The following is a 17,925-nucleotide window of genomic DNA, read 5'->3' as shown; positions in this document are numbered from 1 at the left end:
TCGGGCTCTGCGCTGATGGTGCAGAGCCAGCTTGGGATTCTCTCTCTCTCTCTCTCTCTCTCTCTCTCTCTCTCTCTCTCTCTCTCTGCCCTTCCCCAAACATACGTGCATGGCATGCGCTCATGCATGCTCTCTCAAAGTAAATACATTTTAAACATTTTCAAAACCTTATTAGAGAGAAAGGGTCCTCTAAATTAAGAGTTCATAAAAGTATCAAAACACACACAAAAAGAGCAATTTGTTAAAATTGGTTTTTCAACAACTACTTGGAAAATCTGTCGCGGTTCTGACTGGGAGTCAGCTGAAAAGCTAATAGTTAAATTTATGACATACACAGTACTTCTGAACTTGTAACTTTAAAAAGATAGCTGCTTGTTTTATGAAATTTTAATAAAACTTGATAAAAACAAATTACGGAAATATGAAAAAAATAGCTGCCCATCAGTCTGACAATCAACAAATACTAAGTTAAAGGCATCATTGTAATCATTGTATTTTAAATCCAGTATTTAGCATTTCACTCAATTTCATTTATGTAGCCTAATAGGCAACTTAGGTCAACTCTTCAATGACCTAAGTAACCAGAAGATCTTATCGGGGCATCACTTACCTCCTTTTCTTTATGATAACGCAAAAATAGTAGTTTAGATGATGGTATAAACAGTTTTTCTACAAATGACGATGGCAGTTTTGTATTTATCTGTTCAACAATCTAAAAGAATAAAACAAAAAGAAGTGAGCTATCAAGACACAAAAGGACAAGAAACCGTTTTTAAATGCAAAATGCTAACAGAAAGAAGCCAATCTGAAACAGCTACACACTGATTTCAATGATAAGACCTCGTGGAAAAGGCTAAACTATGTATACAGTAAAAATATCAGTGGTTACCAGGATTCGGGAGGGATGAATTGGTAGAGTACAAGGGATCTGTAGGCAGGAAAACCATTTAGTATGATACTATAATGGTGGCATTACTCATTTGTCAAAACCTTAGAATGTATAATCCAAAGAGTGAACCCTAAGGTAAACTATGGACCTCACTTAATAACCTGTCAATTTGGTTCATCAATTGTAATAAATGTATCACTAAACAAGATTAGTTAATAATGAGGGGAACTATTGTGGTAGAGAGTATGGGAACTCTGTACTTAAGGCTCAATTTTTCTCTAAAACCTTAAAAACTGTTCTGAAAAATATTAATTAAAAAAGTAATATATCTAAACTATATTTTAAGTCCTTAACATTGTAACATTTAAATGTTGAGACACTTAAATAGGATACATGTATCTACACTTAAATATGGGCATTTTTTTACATTGGCAATTGGCAGAAATGTTCAGCAGAATATCAGCTACAATTTGCTTTAAAACAATTCAGTTGGGGATGGAAGCACAGCAAGGAAGACAGAGAGTCAGAGGCCTAGAGGAAACCAGATGGACCATGTGTTTCTAATTATAGAAATAATACAAAGATTCATTATGCTATTCTATTTTTTTAATACCCTTCAACATGTCCATAATAAAAGACGGAGAGGAGGGGAAATATTTATGGTTAAGGAAAGAATAAACACTATAAAACAAGTTTGATTTGGGAAACAAAACGGAACAAGGTCTTTCAAAATAGCTACCAAGTACCAATACAGTATTTATCATGTGTACTCGATAGTCTTATGTGAAGGACAATGTTTCATCCAAAAAAAGAGAGAGGGAAAAAAGCTATATTAAGATCAAACACTAAAAGTAAACAGATAACAGAGCAAAAGCAAACTAGATTATGTAAATACGACTAATTAACGCACTCTTAAAAGAACAACAACCAAGGCCTTCACTTCTTCTACACTAATTTAAGGGCCTGAATGAACAAACATATTAAAAAGCAACAAACAAGAATTCACATACCAATGTGAGTAAATTCAAGACTGAGATGATATAATCTGTACCGCATGTCTGGCAATTCTCCAGTTGATCTAATCCATATGTAATGACCATGTCACAATGTATAGTCATGCTAGGATCCAAGCTGCCGAGCAAAACACCAACACACTCATTAGCAGCTGTCAACACAGCCTCAGAAAAAAACACTTGGTTTGCAGCCGTCACACATCTCATTACTCTGTACAGAACCTGCAAATGGGGAGAACAAGCAGCTTTTTAAAAAAATTCACATGCTTCCACAGAGTAAAAAAAATAGTTTCTATTTAATGCAGTTTCAACTGAAAATTAACTGCCTGCCTTGTCAGTAGTCTCTTAATATTCTAGCTCTCAGTGGCTGAATAACAAGGGTATCTTTAGTAAAATACACACAATGATCTTGCCTAAAAAATTCTAAAGTACTACTGTGACAGAAAATGGAATTTGCCATCCTCTATTTCTTTCATACCCAATTTCTATCACCCTCCCTCCCCCACCTAAAGTGACCAAATGGCTGAAGCTCAAAATTTTTATATTCATGAAATACACCAGTACTGAGAACAGTAACAGTATTAACATGGGAATAAACCAGCCATGAAAATAATCTTTCTCCATTAAAGCACTTGGGCTTTTGGTAATCAATCTTTTAAAACTATCCTAGTCACCTTAGCTTATGAAAGTTCATGTACTGATGGCCTCTTTGGAAACAAAACTCTCATTCATAACATACAATACCTATTTGAGGATTATGAAAATCATGTAACTTCCAACCAAAAACCCCACTAAACAATAAGCATCACTATTAACGTACTAAATTTCTAATAAAAGTTAAGAAAAAGCCAACAAATTGACACAGTATATTTTTCTGTAATATTCAATAATCACTACATCCAGGCTTCAACCTATAGGTTAAAAAGGCCTAGAAGACCTTCATAAAAGAATATATTAAATATATAACTACCCTGGGAAAGGACTGTTCTTTCCTTTTGTTTTATATCTGAGTTTATTGCCCTTATTTCAACACTAACAATCATCAAGCCTGAAGATATTAAATCATCTTGTTCAGGTTTAAACTATCAAAATGCTGGTTTTAATTATCTTCAAGATCTGACATTTCTGCTCAAATACACAATTAACTTACCAAAAATTACATATACAATTAATATCCTACTTTATCTAGCAACGTATTCAACAGAAGTAAATAAACATGAGAGTTTTATCCTAACAGTAAAATTTTAATCATTTAACCTTTTATGACTACACCATGCATGTTTCTCCCTTCTTATTCAAGCACAGCCAGTGACAGGTTCCCTTCTCATTTCTATCAGACAGAGCCACTCCCTAGACTAATACAGTGCAGCTCACATTTGGGGCTGCTGAAGAGGGGCAATCACACTGCCTCTTATAACTGATCTCACACTACTATGTATTTAAGTTCTTATAACTTTATAACCTTTGATGTCAGGCTATCAAGTTGTTTCATCCTGCCATGCTCAGAAAAAATTACTTTTTGAGGATTTCTCTGTAATGTACTATTCTTATTATGCTGAAAAACTAAACTCAGTAGTTGAACAGCAAAATTATTAATTTTATGAAAGATTTTAAAAGAATATTAAAAGAACAAGAATAATGCATTTATGAAGGATCTCATGAGATAAAACTTTGCACATTTTAAAATGCAGTGTAGCCTTCGTCTCATATGGGGGTGGGGAAAGAAGAGGGATACAACAGGATTCCCTACTTTCCTGGTGATTTAAGAAAGCAGCCACATATGTACCTACATACTAAACAAATGAAGAGTTAATAACATAGTTCACAAGTTAAAGAGAAACATTTACAATACACAACCATTTTATTTTTGAATGATACTTAAAAGTCCTAAAGACACTTACATCTGTTACATATGCCTCAGTAATTGGAGGACCTCTAATTGGGCTGAAGCGTTCCCCAATGCTCCTCACTACAGTACTGAACACCCGGAGAAGAGCTGCCAGCTTTGGTAAGGACACAGACGGAGGAGGAACATCTTCATCCACCGACTCCCCAGAGGCCACATGGCTGAGGTCCTAGATGTGAAATCACAGCACTCTTATTTAAGTAGGACATTGTTCAGGGCGCCTTGGTGGCTCAGTCAGTTGAACTTCCTCCTTTGGCTCAGGTCGTGATCTCACGGTTCGTGGGTTTGAGCCCTGAGTTGGGCTCTGTGTTGACAGCTCAGAGCCTGGAGCCTGCTTTGGATTCTGTCTGTCTGTCTGTCTGTCTGTCTCTCTCTCTCTCTCTCTCTCTCTCTCTCTCTCGGCCCCTCTCCTGTTCATGCTCTGGCTCTCTCTCTCTCAAAAATAAACATTAAAAAAAAATTTTTTTTTAAATGTTTAAAGTAGGACATTGTTCAAAAAAACCCAAAAAACCCCCATTTTTAAAAGTTTATTTTAAAGGTTTATTCATTGAGACAGAAAGAGAGAGAGAGAATTCCAAGCAGGCTCTGCCCTGTCAGCTCAGAACCTGACATAGGGCTCAATCCCACAAACCATGAGATCATGACGTGAGCCAAAATCAAGAGTCAGACACCCAACTGACTGAGCCGCCCAGGTGCCCCAAAAAACTCCCAATTTTTAAGTCAATTAATTTTGTAATAGATTTTTACAAATCAAGTAATTTTAGCCTATCAGAAACCAGAAAAAGAAACATGAATCTAAATGTAAAAATGAATTTGACTTCTCGAATTAACAAACCAATATTTAAATAAGCCAAAATAACCTCAACAGATTAAGGAAATAACTTCTCATACCAACTCAGATAGGTATTGAGGAAAAATTAATTCTAGTACATATACTCTGTTACATACAGGTATAAATGAAGCCAGAAACTTTTGCCATTCCGGAATTGGTTTCTGCCAAAATCTTACTCCAGGAATTATTTGAGCCACTCAACTCAACAGTAAGTATCCCTACATGAACACCATGCACACAAAGAGCGAAGGGAAGTGAAGTGTTAAAAAATTATAAAATCTGGTTTACAAATCTAGTTAAGGAGATAAGATATACTCAAAGAAAAAGATTGGCAAAAAATAGGATACTAGAACCCACATACACCTACATATAATTAGGCACCAAAATAATTGAAGGGAATGAGATCTTATAAATACCAGAGGGGGGTTGGGGGGGAGAGAACTGTTACAAACTAAAATGGGCAGCTTCACTGATACAGATCAGCTTTAAAGGCAGGCCAGGAACAAAGATATTCTAAGTGTGGAGGCAAAGAAACACATACAAGCAAAATACTCCCTTCATTCTTCTCTGAAAGGCTCAAAATAGCAAAGACAAAGCTGAATCATTATGGGAGCCTCAAACACCACACAAGAATCATGGCAGTTCTGAGTAGAGAAGAAACACAGAGGTTCGTTCACACAGGACATGGCCGATTTAAGTCATGAGCAGTGGGCCAGGAAACCCAAGACCCAATAACAGAGACTTGAGCAGGAACCTTAAAGTGGACGCACTGCACTTATACAACTGCAGAGTGCTGAAGCCAAGGCTTATCCTCCAAAGCATGACCCAAGATCCTCAGTGTATGTGAAAGAAAGTCTTTAGAGGCTTGTATACAATATCAATTCACTTTACTTTTAATACTTTTAGTAACAGAAAATAAAAATGAACTACAGAAAATGTCTTCAGAAAACTACTAGCAACCAGAATTATTTCAAGTTTTGCAAAATAAGTCCTGCTATTTTTCTTTCAGTCTTTCCGGTAATGCAGCTGGTAACTTAAAAACAACATGTAAGGGACACGTGGGTGGCTCTGTCGGCTGAGCATCTGACTCTTGATTTTGGTTCAGGTCATGATCCCAGAGTTATGGGATCAAGCCCCACTTTGGGCTCCACACTGAGTATGAAGCCTGTTTGAGATCCTATCTCTCTCTCCCCTCTGCCCTTCTCCCTGGCTCGCACTCTTTAAAAATTAAAAAACAAAAACACACATCTAAAAAAAAAAAATTAAAATATTTTAACTGTCTTGTAATTTCTATTCAAATGTCAAGTGGTCTGAATTATTTTAAAAATAAATCTACGTGTGTCTGAATGGGTCAGTCGGTTGAGCATCTGACCTCTGATTTTGGCTCAGGTCACGATCTCACGGCTTGTGGATTCGAGCCCCTCACTCAGTCTTTGTACTGACAGTGTGGAGCGTGCTTGGGATTCTCTCTCTCTCTCTCTCTCTCTCTCTCTCTCTCTCTCACTCTCTCTCAAAATAAATAAACTTCAAAATCAATCAATAAATCAATCTAGCACTGTTTAAGATTTCTGTCGCGTTCTTAACCGAAATCTTAGGAAATAACTCAGGTTTCTATATACTCACCTCAGCATATGCCTCCATATCCTCTAGAAACTGACCAAGAAGGGTGGTAGAAAATGCAAGATCAGCCACCCAAAATGGCTCTAAACTCTGCAACCATCCTAAGAAACATACAAAAATTTTAAGAGAGTAAAGAAAAACAAAAAATCCAAGTTAAAAATAGTATCTTAAAAGCCTTGTTTTAAAAGTTATGATTTTCAGGTTGTATATCCTTAAAACATACCTTATTTCATAAAATTAGGACTGTTAACTGTTAAATAAGCTGATCACGATTACTAATGTCTTTTAATGCTGCAAAAATGAACAGTCTCCAGAAATTAAAATGTGTATCTGCATCCTTATTTTTCATATTGTCACTATACACGTGGCTTAGAGTAAAATGCCACAATCTACCACCAGCCTGGCTTTCTACTCCAGAGCCACAACCACCCACCAAAGGTGTCCACTCATCTCCCCAGTGGAAATGGGTCAGACCCACTCTCAGTGTCATATCCTATGTTCAGCAGGTTATTGCACCAATTAAGCTAAGAGAAAGAAACCATTAGCACCTGAAACAAGCCAAAATGTCCAAACGAATTGTGCTAGTCATTCATTTAACTCAAAACAAATGAAAAAATTTGTCTTTTATCATTTAGAGTTCTCCAAACGGATCCAGAAAAACAGGTCACAAATATCCAGGATTTCATTCTACACTTAGGAGTACTGCCCCTGCAACACCACCTCCTACCAGCACCCACCCCAAGTGACTAGGGCGAAGTCCTTTCAATTTCTCACAGGTGCAATTACAACCTGTCTCTACCCTCCCCTACAAACTACTAAGTACACAATCTTGCTTTGAAAGGATAGATTTTGCTAACCAGCAATGTTCATTTATAATAACCAAAATATTTCTGGGAAGCAATTCTTTTTCTTACATTAGGAAAGAAATAATATTAACAGCTGGACTCTGAGGAACCAGAGCTCCTTCCCACAATACTTAAATGATTGGTATATGCTGAATAACTTACCAGACACCTGCTGTGTAAGCGAAGGTTTCTGAGTATGATCTATATGCCATCCAACTAATATATCAACTGTATCCTGTGTGGAGACACAGAGAAAAGGGCTAATCATTTTAAGGTCTAACTGCTATCCCTCCTGTGGACCATTTCAGAATTTCAGAGTAAGCAATCCTAGCAAAAGTGTCTGTGTTCGACCTATTTGACATTATATAAACTTGGGGGGGGGGGGGCAGGGCAAGAGAATAATGGAACTTTGTTTATGACCTTGAGGAAGTATTTTTTTTCTTTAAATATTTTAAGGCATTAATGTCAGAAAGTACAGATGGTATTTACAAAAATAGTATTACTGGACCATTCTATCCTAGACCCTCTAGTATCACTGATTACACTTTAACAATCAGAAGCTTTGTTTTCTCTGATTCCCAAGGTCCCTATACATACAACCAACCCTTCACATCATCACCTAAACAGAGAGGGTCAGGGAACTCACCCTAAAATTAGTGCTGAAAATATGAGGGTAACATCGAGCCACCAAAAGAATGCACTTGACACATTTGCAAAGTAATTCTGGTGTATCCACGTTTTCAAGAATGGACTGTAGGCTGGTCATTACAAGCTAAAAAATAAAAGTTTTAAATCATGAGTATTCAAAACAGAGAGAAAACAAGCATACTGGGTTCATTATTTATTAGTAGCTTTATCTAAAATTGACTATAGTACCAAAGAAAACAAAGTTCACAGTTTTAGCTCCAAATAAAGTTGAAAGCATTTCATTCCACTAAGATTAGGCTGAAAATAAGTACTGTTTCATCGTATTTAATGTCTCTTAAAATATTTCCTAAGTAATGTCCGTTCGCATTATTCCTAAGTGCTCTGTTTAATACCATGGACTTGATTATATTTCAAGTATAAAACTAAGATGTGCTTGGAAAACTTTTCCTTAAAGTACTACAATTACTCTCCAATTCAAAATCCATAGCAAATTTTATGTAATTTATGCTTTAAGATATTAGCACTTGGGGGCGCCTGGGTGGCGCAGTCGGTTAAGCATCCGACTTCAGCCAGGTCACGATCTCGCGGTCCGTGAGTTCGAGCCCCGCGTCAGGCTCTGGGCTGATGGCTCGGAGCCTGGAGCCTGTTTCCGATTCTGTGTCTCCCTCTCTCTCTGCCCCTCCCCTGTTCATGCTCTGTCTCTCTCTGTCCCAAAAATAAACGTTGAAAAAAAAAAATTAAAAAAAAAAAAGATATTAGCGCTTGCTTCAAATTTGAAAGACACAGGGATTGACATGGCCCCATCACATGAATGACAGACATGCGGGCTCATGTCACCACTATATACCGTTCTATTTTTTAAACAAATGTAAGACAGACCACTGATACAATTATCTTGCAGCTGTCAGAAACCATTTTTTTCCTAAAAAGAAAAGCTCTTCTTTACAAAAAAAAAAAAAAAAAAAATGAGGTTGCAACTATAGAAAAAATGCTAGAATTGGAAAGCACCTAACATTTTGCAGTTAGAATCTATATGGGTAAAGAATACGAATGGGTGCCAAAATCATTGAGTGAAATATACTAAAAAAAAAGGATATTCAGAAGGTGTCAAGGTATCATGTCCAAATTACTGACCAATTACAAAGGGAGAAAAACAAGCCTCCACAATGGGAAGACTGGTGGTCATCTCAACCAGGTGAGCACTCTTTCCCTCTGACAGTAAGACAATCTGCAGTTATGTGCCTGCTGGTGGTGGGTTGCAAGAGTAAGGATGAACCCATGAAGGACTCATGACCAAAATGTTTAAAGTCAGGAAAGAGCAATCAAACACACAAAGTAGAACATTCCAACAATAAGAACAAAAAGATGTAAACCATTCTAATTGAGAGAGAGTACAGAGGCACGCTACCAAACAATACACGGGTCCTGATGGAATCCTGGGTCAGGTAAGACAAAAGCTGTAAAAGGTATCTTAACGGCAGAAGTTTAAATTTGGACTGCATTATGTAATAAAAATTTCTTAGGTATAATAATAATTTTGTTGTTACATAAGAGAATAGCCTTATTCTTATAAGATGCATGTTGAGGGTGAACTATCGTGAAGCGTGTAATTTATTTTCAAACGGTTCAACAAAAAAGGATGCGCTCCTGTGTGTGCAGAAATAAAACAAATGTAGCAAAATGTTAGTAAGTAACAAATCTAGATAAAGGACATATGGGTATTATACTGGTCCACGTTTTCCCATGGATTTGAAAATTTTCAAAACAGGGGCACCTGGGTAGCTCGGCTGGTTGAGTGTCCAACTCTTGGTTTTGGCTCAGGTCAATCTCATGTTTGTGGGATCAAGCCCTGAGTTGGGCTCCTTGCTGACAGCCTGGAGCCTGCTTGGGATTGATTCTCTCTCTCCCTCTCAGTCCATTCCACTCGCGCTCGTCCGCGCACCCTCACACTCTCTCTCAAAATAAATAAACTTAAAAAAATAGTTATAATCTTTTTTTTTTTTAAGTTTATTTTTGAGAGAGACAGAGACAGACAGCACATTAATAGGGGAGGGGCAGAGAAGGAGAGAATCCCAAGCAGGCTCCATGCTGTCAAGCTCTGTGCTGTGAGATCATGACCTGAGCTAAAATCAAGAGTCAGACACTTAACCGACTGAGCCACCCAGGTGTCCCAGAATATAACTATTTTTGAAAGTGACTTTAGTAAAATAAAGCATATCATGAATTGTAAAGAGCGCATATAAATAAAAGTTAACTGATATTCTCAAACCATACCAAACTCTAATTTTTAAAAACATGATTAGTCAACAAAAATTTAATTGCTTGTAATTTTGCTCAAAATTAAATTGAGAGTGATCTTTTAATATATTCAGATACACCAAAGTGAAATAAAACTAAGTAGTTTTGGTTTTCATTTATACAAATTTATTGTATATCACCTGGAGTAAGAATTTTTGGCACATTATCAAACCTAAAAAGTCCTAGAATGAGTGCTGCTGTTCAGTTTGTCTCCCTCAAAAACCATTGAGTGTCCTCCTATCCAGCTTCCTCATCAAGTCTCTATTTTCATATCAGCAAATGATTCTGTTACTAAGCAAATTCAAAGGAAAGCTTCAAACATGCTAAAAGATTTAAAAAAAAAAAAACACAAAACTTTTGTTAAGTTTTTTATTTCAGTAATCTCTACCCCCAACATGGGGCTCGAACTCACAACCCCGAGATCAAGAGTCATATGCTCTTCCGACAAGCCAGCCAGGTGCCCCTAACTTATTTTAAATCTACCTTTAATGTGTACCCTTCACTCAAACTCAGAAAGAGAAATGTTACTCATATCATATTTACTACCAGTAAATAACCCCTTTTCTAAGTTTCCCTTCTCCAAGCTTCCCTCCAAAAACATTGTTGGGAAGTTGTTAAAAAATTTTCTTCCCCAGTACATCGGTTTTCCCCTTCATTCTTACCTGCATTACAGATGAAAAGGCTTTCTTTTCTCCTACAGTCTCTAATGCTTTGTAGGTGGCACATAAGTAGAGGAGTTTAACTTCATCTTTTGTAGATGAGCTAAATTTGCTAAAAATCCATTTGAAGATCTTCTCAGCCTCATAGCTCAGAGAAGCACAAAGAAGGCCAAGACAGCAAGCTCCCTCCTGTCTCAACTCCTGAAGCAATTTGCTACTGTTTATTTCAATGCAAACAAAACAAAACACACAAAAGGCTTAACATTTCAAAGATGACAAGAATGACACGTTTTACAAAAGAATGTCTTCAATGATTTTTCAAATTTTTCTATTCAAACTACATAAAAGGTTGAAATTTTATCTTTAAATGTGTTCTCTATTCTATCCCAGTGCCCAAAAGCATCTTTGTTAGACATTAGATTTTCTTTTGCAGGATCAATTATTTACAAACAGTAAGGAAAGGGCCAGAGACACTAAAATTCAGCCTTCAAATTCCATCTCAAACTACATTAAATGATTCACAGAAAAGGGCAGCAACAAAGGATCAGATAAAACATACTACAAATAACTATATACAATGTAGTGTTCAGTAGGTAAGGACTATAAGATAGGAAATGGTAACAGTTAAAAAACGCAACAAACTTAAAAGGATAACAGCACTGATTTAAGTATATTAATAACTATATAAAATGAAACCATCAAAAAGCAGTAAGGTTCGTGACCTGCTGAGATGAGTTTTTGGTGCTTTCCAACACTGCAATTCTTTGGGAATCACCATACGAAGAATAGACTGCACACCTTTGTGGAGAACCCCAGTAGCCTCGTAGAACAGATGGTGTGAATGCACTGTTGCCCAAAGAAGGAAGCTCCCTTTCACCTCTATTCTCTAAGCAGTTTCAAAATTCTCTAGTTTACAAAAGGTAATTGCATTCATTCATGCCAGCATTAAGAGTCTACGTCATTCCACAAGTCAATGCTCAATTACTCAGTCAAGTTGACAAATTAAGGAAAAAAAACAAAAAAAAGAATGGCATTTCAAGTGGATTCCATTCATACTCAATGGCAATTAACATATAAATGCTTTAACACCGATAAAGATGGCAACACAATGAAACATTAACTAGATATTCATAAATGAAGCCACCAATGAGTTTATCTTCTTGTATATTTTTAAATAATTTCTAAAAATGCATTTTAAAAACTTAAAATTACCCATAGTTACTTACCTTTCATTAAGCACATCATGTACAGCAGCCAAGATATTATCCAATTGTTTAACTAGTACCTTTAAAAAAAAAAAATTTATAAAAAATTTGAATTCCTATACTTTCAGTAACACTGTATACTTTTTACTCATGTTCCCCTCCAAATTCTAATCAAATAGCACACCTTCCTTTTCTTATTATTCCCAGTCCCCAATTATCAGGAGTGTTACAAATTTCCTTTCAGATTCTGAAATGTATCCGTTCCTATGTACCACCATGATCATCAATGAAAAAAATAAACTCAAAAAGCTTTTTTTACTTATGCTCAAAAAAAAAAAAAAAGTGACGGATGGAGAGGTGAAAAGATAAATGACAAAGCAACATGTCACATATGACACACATAATGACAGAATTTAGATGGCAGACATATGATATTCAATTTCAATTTGCCATGTATTTGAAATGTCTCATAATAAAATGGGGGGGGGAGGCAGAAAACTTATCTGAACCAAATATTATTTGACTCACCATGCCGTTCTCATTAATTTTTTCCTGCTCCACATCAAGTTCTTAATTTCACATTAGGAGAATTACTCAGAGTGTATTTGTAACTGCTCCTGAACTTTTTTCTTTCAAGAGTTTTTCCATTTATTTAGCCCTGGCCACTAGGGCATACCTACCCATGAATATAATATGTAACCTCCACCCCAACTTCACATATGAAAAACAAAGAGACGGTCTGTCCTAGCATACAGAAAAACAATTCTGAGGGCAACAAAATAAATGGACTAAACGTTAAAAGCACTTTATTGCAGAAGATACCAATGTAGATCCAACAATGGCAGGTAAATTACACAGCAGGGTCATTAAGTTCTCGATCACCATAACACGGGCCAAGTCAACCAGGAATAAGGAATCCCTGCCATTTTCTCCTTAGAAGCAAATCTTTTCCCTTCTTAAACCACTCCAGGTAGCATTATCTACTTTATTATGGAAACACAAAGTTATCAACATTTCTATACTGTACTCACCAACTTATTTTCTGGTTGCTGAATAAATTCTTTCAACTGCTTTACAGTAGCCAGTCTTCGGTCTCTGTCATCTTCCCGGGTGATCCTCCGAAGAAGATTCGACAGTCGAGACTCATCAGAATAAGACATCGATCGCTCTGTGAAAATAAGCATTTGTTTCTCAGGGAGCATCCATTGTCATTAAAAAAGGGAAGAGAAGGGGCACCTGGGTGGCTCGGTCGGTTAAGCATCCGACTTCGGCTCAGGTCATGATCTCACGGTCCGTGAGTTCGAGCCCTGCGTCGGGCTCTGTGCTGACAGCTCAGAGCCTGGAGCCTGTTTCAGATTCTGTGTCTCCCTCTCTCTCTGCCCCTCCCCTGTTCATGCTCTGTCTCTGTCTCAAAAATAAATAAACGTTTAAAAAAAATTTTTTTTTTTAAAAAAAAGGAAGAGAAGTTCTGGTTTGCCACTTCCCTAGCAGCGGCATGCCTTGTACATGGTAGCTGGTGATCAGGCATTTGTTGAACTGAACGTGTGATTGAGGTTCACAAAAACGTAACGTGAACAAGAGACAAACAGAAACCCTCCAGCCCAAATATTTCAAAGTACGTCAAAAATCACAGTACACTGAACAATAAAAGTTCAACTGAATGCAGGTCCCATCACACTTTTATTTGTCACTATAAACCAAATTCCATCAGAGTGCTGGGCACAAAGCAGACCCTCAAAAAAGATAAACCTAAGCAAACACCTCATTCCAGAGGACCAGCTGAGAGAGAAAAGAGGATTAGAAATTACTTTCTTCAGATCTATTCCAAACTCTTCAACATCCAGCATGAGTACAGGTAAGAGACTTCTACAGATTACGGATAAAGTCTCGACCGGGCAGAAGGAGGCTATATGCTTCCATTTCTCACTTGGTAACCAGTGGAGGGAATTCTCTTGGTCACATTATCATCATTTTCCTAAGACAAAGTTTTTGTGAACTGCAATCACACATTCAGTTCAACAAATGTCTAATCACCAGCTACCATGTGCAAGGCATGCTGCTACTAGGGAAGTGGCAAACGAGAACTTCTCTTCCCTTTTTTAATGACAAGAACAAATAAGAAAGCTAAAACAACGCTGGTTACTGCCAATAAAATACATTTAAGTACTAAATTTTTCTTTTTAAATTTTCAGCTGTGCATTGGTTATTGATTAACCAACGTACAGTCAAAACAAACTAAATTAAAGGCTCTGATAGTTTCATTTCTAAGGCATGAAAAATTTTCAATAATAAAACTAATTATCTGAGAGAAGGATAGGATTTTTTTTAAGACCCCTGGCCCAGTGAGTAGTTCAGTAAAAATGGACACTGGAAATGTCATTAGATTAAAAGCCAAGAAAACTAAGCTCTATTTACAACTCTGCCACTGGCCAAGTTACTTAACTCTGAGCCTGCGAGGAGAAAGAACTGGACTAAATTAAATTCGCTTTGGGGTCACCTTCTAGCTTCTAGCATACCAAGGTCAAGGACATCAAACACTTTTTAAAAATCAGCACACCCTTTGACTAGTGGGTCCACATCTGAAAATTTATCCAAAATAAATCATTTTTTAAAAGCCATACACACACACACAAGCTGTATGCATAAAGATACTTGCCAAGATACACACAACACACACACATACACACACCCCATGGAAACAAATGGTCATAACTAAAGGACCTAAGAGTGACTATATCCAACAAAGTTTTTACGTCAGAAACTTCAAAAGTTTCATGCTTAGCTTTACCAACAAAATAAATTTCTTCTAGAAAAATAATGATCATCATTACCTGTAATCATCATTCAAGGCACTTTACCTATTCAGCAGGGCTGTGTTACAAGGCAGAAGGTGGGATCCATTTATTTAACTTTAGAAAAGTGCCCACTCCTTTTATAACCATATTGCCTACAGACCCTAGAGTTAAAGGACTTGTAGGAGCCCATCACACACCATACATTCATCATCTACTATAATCAGGAAAATCCCTTCTTTAGATCTTAGCTAGTATTCTAATCTTAAGAGAATTCTCTGGAAAGTGTAGTCTAAAAAGTATTAAAACCTTTCCTATGAGAATTTAGTCTAAGAAACAGTTCACAAAAGAATGCCAACAATTATCACCTATACATGTTTTTCAACTTGAAGTAAACTAACCAACTCATGTATGTGCAAAACATCAGTAAGAAATAAGGTGGCCAGGAAAAAGAGGAGATTTGTGGAGGCATTTGTGACTGGTCCCCAGTTTGCCCAATCTTACCCTGTGATTTCCTCATGTCTTTGATGGCTAACGCACGACTGCCATGCTGAATACTGGTGAACTCAGGGCTGGTCACATTGTTAACTCTCAGCTCTTGCCCCAACGACTTCCGACCATAAGTATTTTCCCCAGATCCTCCATTGACACTGTAGCCACCTACAACCAGCAATATTTACATTATTTTAATAGGGCTCTTTGTTTTAATCAATTCCCGATAGTCCAGGATCTTACAACCCCTCTGCAAGCAGCTCAACCAGCCTCTGTTTCTCCTACTCTCCCCCTGTGCTGCCTGCCCTGAAGTCCTTTTGGTTTCATTTTGTGCACCCAAGGAAGAAGAGAAATGAAAACCAAAGTCAGATTTTGCACTTTAAAACTTTTTAGGGGCACCCAGGTGGCTCAGTCGGTTAAGCGTCCGACTTCAACTCAGGTCATGATCTCACAGTTTGTGAGTTTGAGCCCCACATCAGGATCTGTACTGACAGCTCAGAGCCTGAAGCCTGCTTCAGATTCTGTGTCTCCCTTTCTCTCTGCCCCTCCCCCGCTCACATTCTGTCTCTTTCCCAAAAATAAACATTAAAAATTTAAAAAAAAAATAAAAAACTTTTCAGGGGCGCCTGGGTGAGTTAGTCGGCTGAGCGTCTGATTCTTGGTATTGGCTCAGGTCGTGATCTCATGGTTGTGAGATCAAGCCCAGTGTCAGACTCAGCAATGGGCATGGAGTCTACTTAAAATTCTCTCTCACGCTCCCTTTGCCCCTCCTGACTCATGTGCATGTGCTCTCTCTATAAAAATTACCAAAAAAACCTTTTAGAAGTTTAGAGGACAGACTAGTCAGGAAACCTCAGCCTTTATGATAATACTGCATTTGGGGCAGCAAGGAAACCACGTTATGTGTATTCTAATGTATGAAAAGAATTTAAAAAATTTTTAAAAAGGGGGGGGGGGGGGGCCCTGGTGGCTCAGTCAGTGAATCATCTGACTTCAGCTCAGGTCATAATCTTTTGGTTCACAAGTTCAAGCCCCATGTCAGGCTCTGCGCTGACAGCTCAGAGCCTGGAGCCTGCTTCTTGGATTCTGTGTCTCCCTCTCCTTCTGCCCTTCCTCTCTTTGTTCTCTCTCTCTCTCAAAAATAAACCATTTAGGGGCGCCTGGGTGGCTCAGTCGGTTAAGCGGCCGACTTCGGCTCAGGTCATGATCTCACGGTCCGTGAGTTCGAGCCCCGCGTCGGGCTCTGTGCTGACAGCTCAGAGCCTGGAGCCCGTTTCAGATTCTGTGTCTCCCTCTCTCTCTGTCCCTCCCCTGCTCATGCTCTGTCTCTCTCTGTCTCAAAAATAAATAAACGTTAAAAAAAATTAAAAAAAAAATAAATAAATAAATAAACCATTTAAAAAAATTGTTTTAATGTACGAAAAGAACATTTAAATTTTTTCTTTTTTTGTTTTAAATGTTTGTTTATTTTTGAGAAAGAGAGACAGAGCACAAGTGGAGGAGGGGCAGAGAGAGAAGGAGACACAATCTGAAGCAGGCTCAAGGCTCTGAGCTGTCAGCACAGAGCCTGATGCAGGGCTCAAACCCATGAACCACGAGATCATGCCCTGAGCCAAAGTCAGACACTTAACCGACTGAGCCACCCAGGTGCCCCACATTTAAATTTTTCTAAATGAAGGGGGTAAATTTATTATGAAGTTTCAAAAACAGCACTGTAAAAATATTTATATTAAAAACAATTTTTTTTGAGGTTTCATTTATTTTTGAGAGAGACTGAGCGTGAGTGGGGGAGGGGCAGAGAGAGGGAGACACAGAATCCAAGAAGCAGGCTCCAGGCTCTGAGCTGTCAGCACAGAGCCTGACACGGGGCTTGAACCCACAAGCTGTGAGATCATGACCTAAGCTGAAGTTGCATGCCAAACTGACTGAGCCACTCAGGTGCCCCAATATTTTTATTTTAAACATATTAAAAGAAAAAAGTAGGGGAGAAAGAAAGAAGGAAAGAGGGAGCAAGAGGAAGGCTGGTAGGTTAAAAACCAAACAAACAAAAAAAAACATGCCTCTAACAGTAAGAAAGCATATATACCCTTTTCGTCATTCTGAATGTCAGTGTGAACTCTGGTATCATCGTGCCTTTGCCGAGACACCACAGCTGAATTGGAAGGTTGCAGTCCATAAGAAGAAGGCCCACCCCTATCTCTGGATGAAGAATATTTTAATGTATCTGGGTCGGCTGATGCACTGTCAGTTCTGTAAAGAGAGAAGAGCATGAGATTAAACTTTAAACAAATATTTTAATAGCCCAAATCATACATCTTTTCATTCAAGACTCTCCTACCATTCTAATTTTTTTCATTACTATTATAAATAAGCACTCCAATTTCAAATGAATCTTTCAACGGGGAAAGGATTATCAATGAATGAAATGCTAGCTTTCAGCCCCTTCCATTTTACAGACCCATTCAGACACACGCATAACTACCAGGATTAGAGTGACCAACTCATCCTGCTGTGCTTGAGAGTTAAAGATTTTAGCAGTGAAATCTCGTGTCTGAGGAATCCCCTCAGTTCAAGGCAAACTAAGACAGTTGGTTACCCTGGTCCACGATTCTCTTCACATGATGTGATAAAAGGAATTCTTCCTAAGCTCTCCTCCTAGGAATGGTTAATCAGTGGAAAAATTACCATCTTCCCAGTCGTAAAAATAAAAGGCACAGGCAATATAT

At 37.8% G+C, this 17,925-nt stretch overlaps 1 protein-coding gene across 3 annotated transcripts in view; it reads right to left on the bottom strand.

Annotated features, from left to right (window-relative positions):
• SMG1 (SMG1 nonsense mediated mRNA decay associated PI3K related kinase) overlaps positions 1-17,925 on the bottom strand; it is a 104,551-nt gene that overhangs the window by 58,114 nt on the left and 28,512 nt on the right. For all 3 annotated transcript variants that reach the window (XM_047838346.1, XM_047838344.1, XM_047838345.1), the window contains 11 exons: positions 17,286-17,449; positions 15,212-15,367; positions 12,947-13,083; positions 11,937-11,995; positions 10,714-10,927; positions 7,752-7,877; positions 7,268-7,340; positions 6,264-6,361; positions 3,804-3,977; positions 1,900-2,124; positions 611-712 (listed from right to left, as the gene is read on the bottom strand). In XM_047838346.1, coding sequence (XP_047694302.1) covers positions 611-712; positions 1,900-2,124; positions 3,804-3,977; positions 6,264-6,361; positions 7,268-7,340; positions 7,752-7,877; positions 10,714-10,927; positions 11,937-11,995; positions 12,947-13,083; positions 15,212-15,367; positions 17,286-17,449 — 1,528 coding nt within the window. The remainder of the gene's footprint in view (positions 1-610; positions 713-1,899; positions 2,125-3,803; positions 3,978-6,263; positions 6,362-7,267; positions 7,341-7,751; positions 7,878-10,713; positions 10,928-11,936; positions 11,996-12,946; positions 13,084-15,211; positions 15,368-17,285; positions 17,450-17,925) is intronic.

This window comes from Prionailurus viverrinus, chromosome E3, assembly GCF_022837055.1.
Source record: "Prionailurus viverrinus isolate Anna chromosome E3, UM_Priviv_1.0, whole genome shotgun sequence".
Lineage (NCBI taxonomy): Eukaryota > Metazoa > Chordata > Mammalia > Carnivora > Felidae > Prionailurus > Prionailurus viverrinus.
The sequence above is the reverse complement of the archived record's forward strand: the minus strand, read 5'-3'. Positions and strand labels throughout refer to the sequence as shown.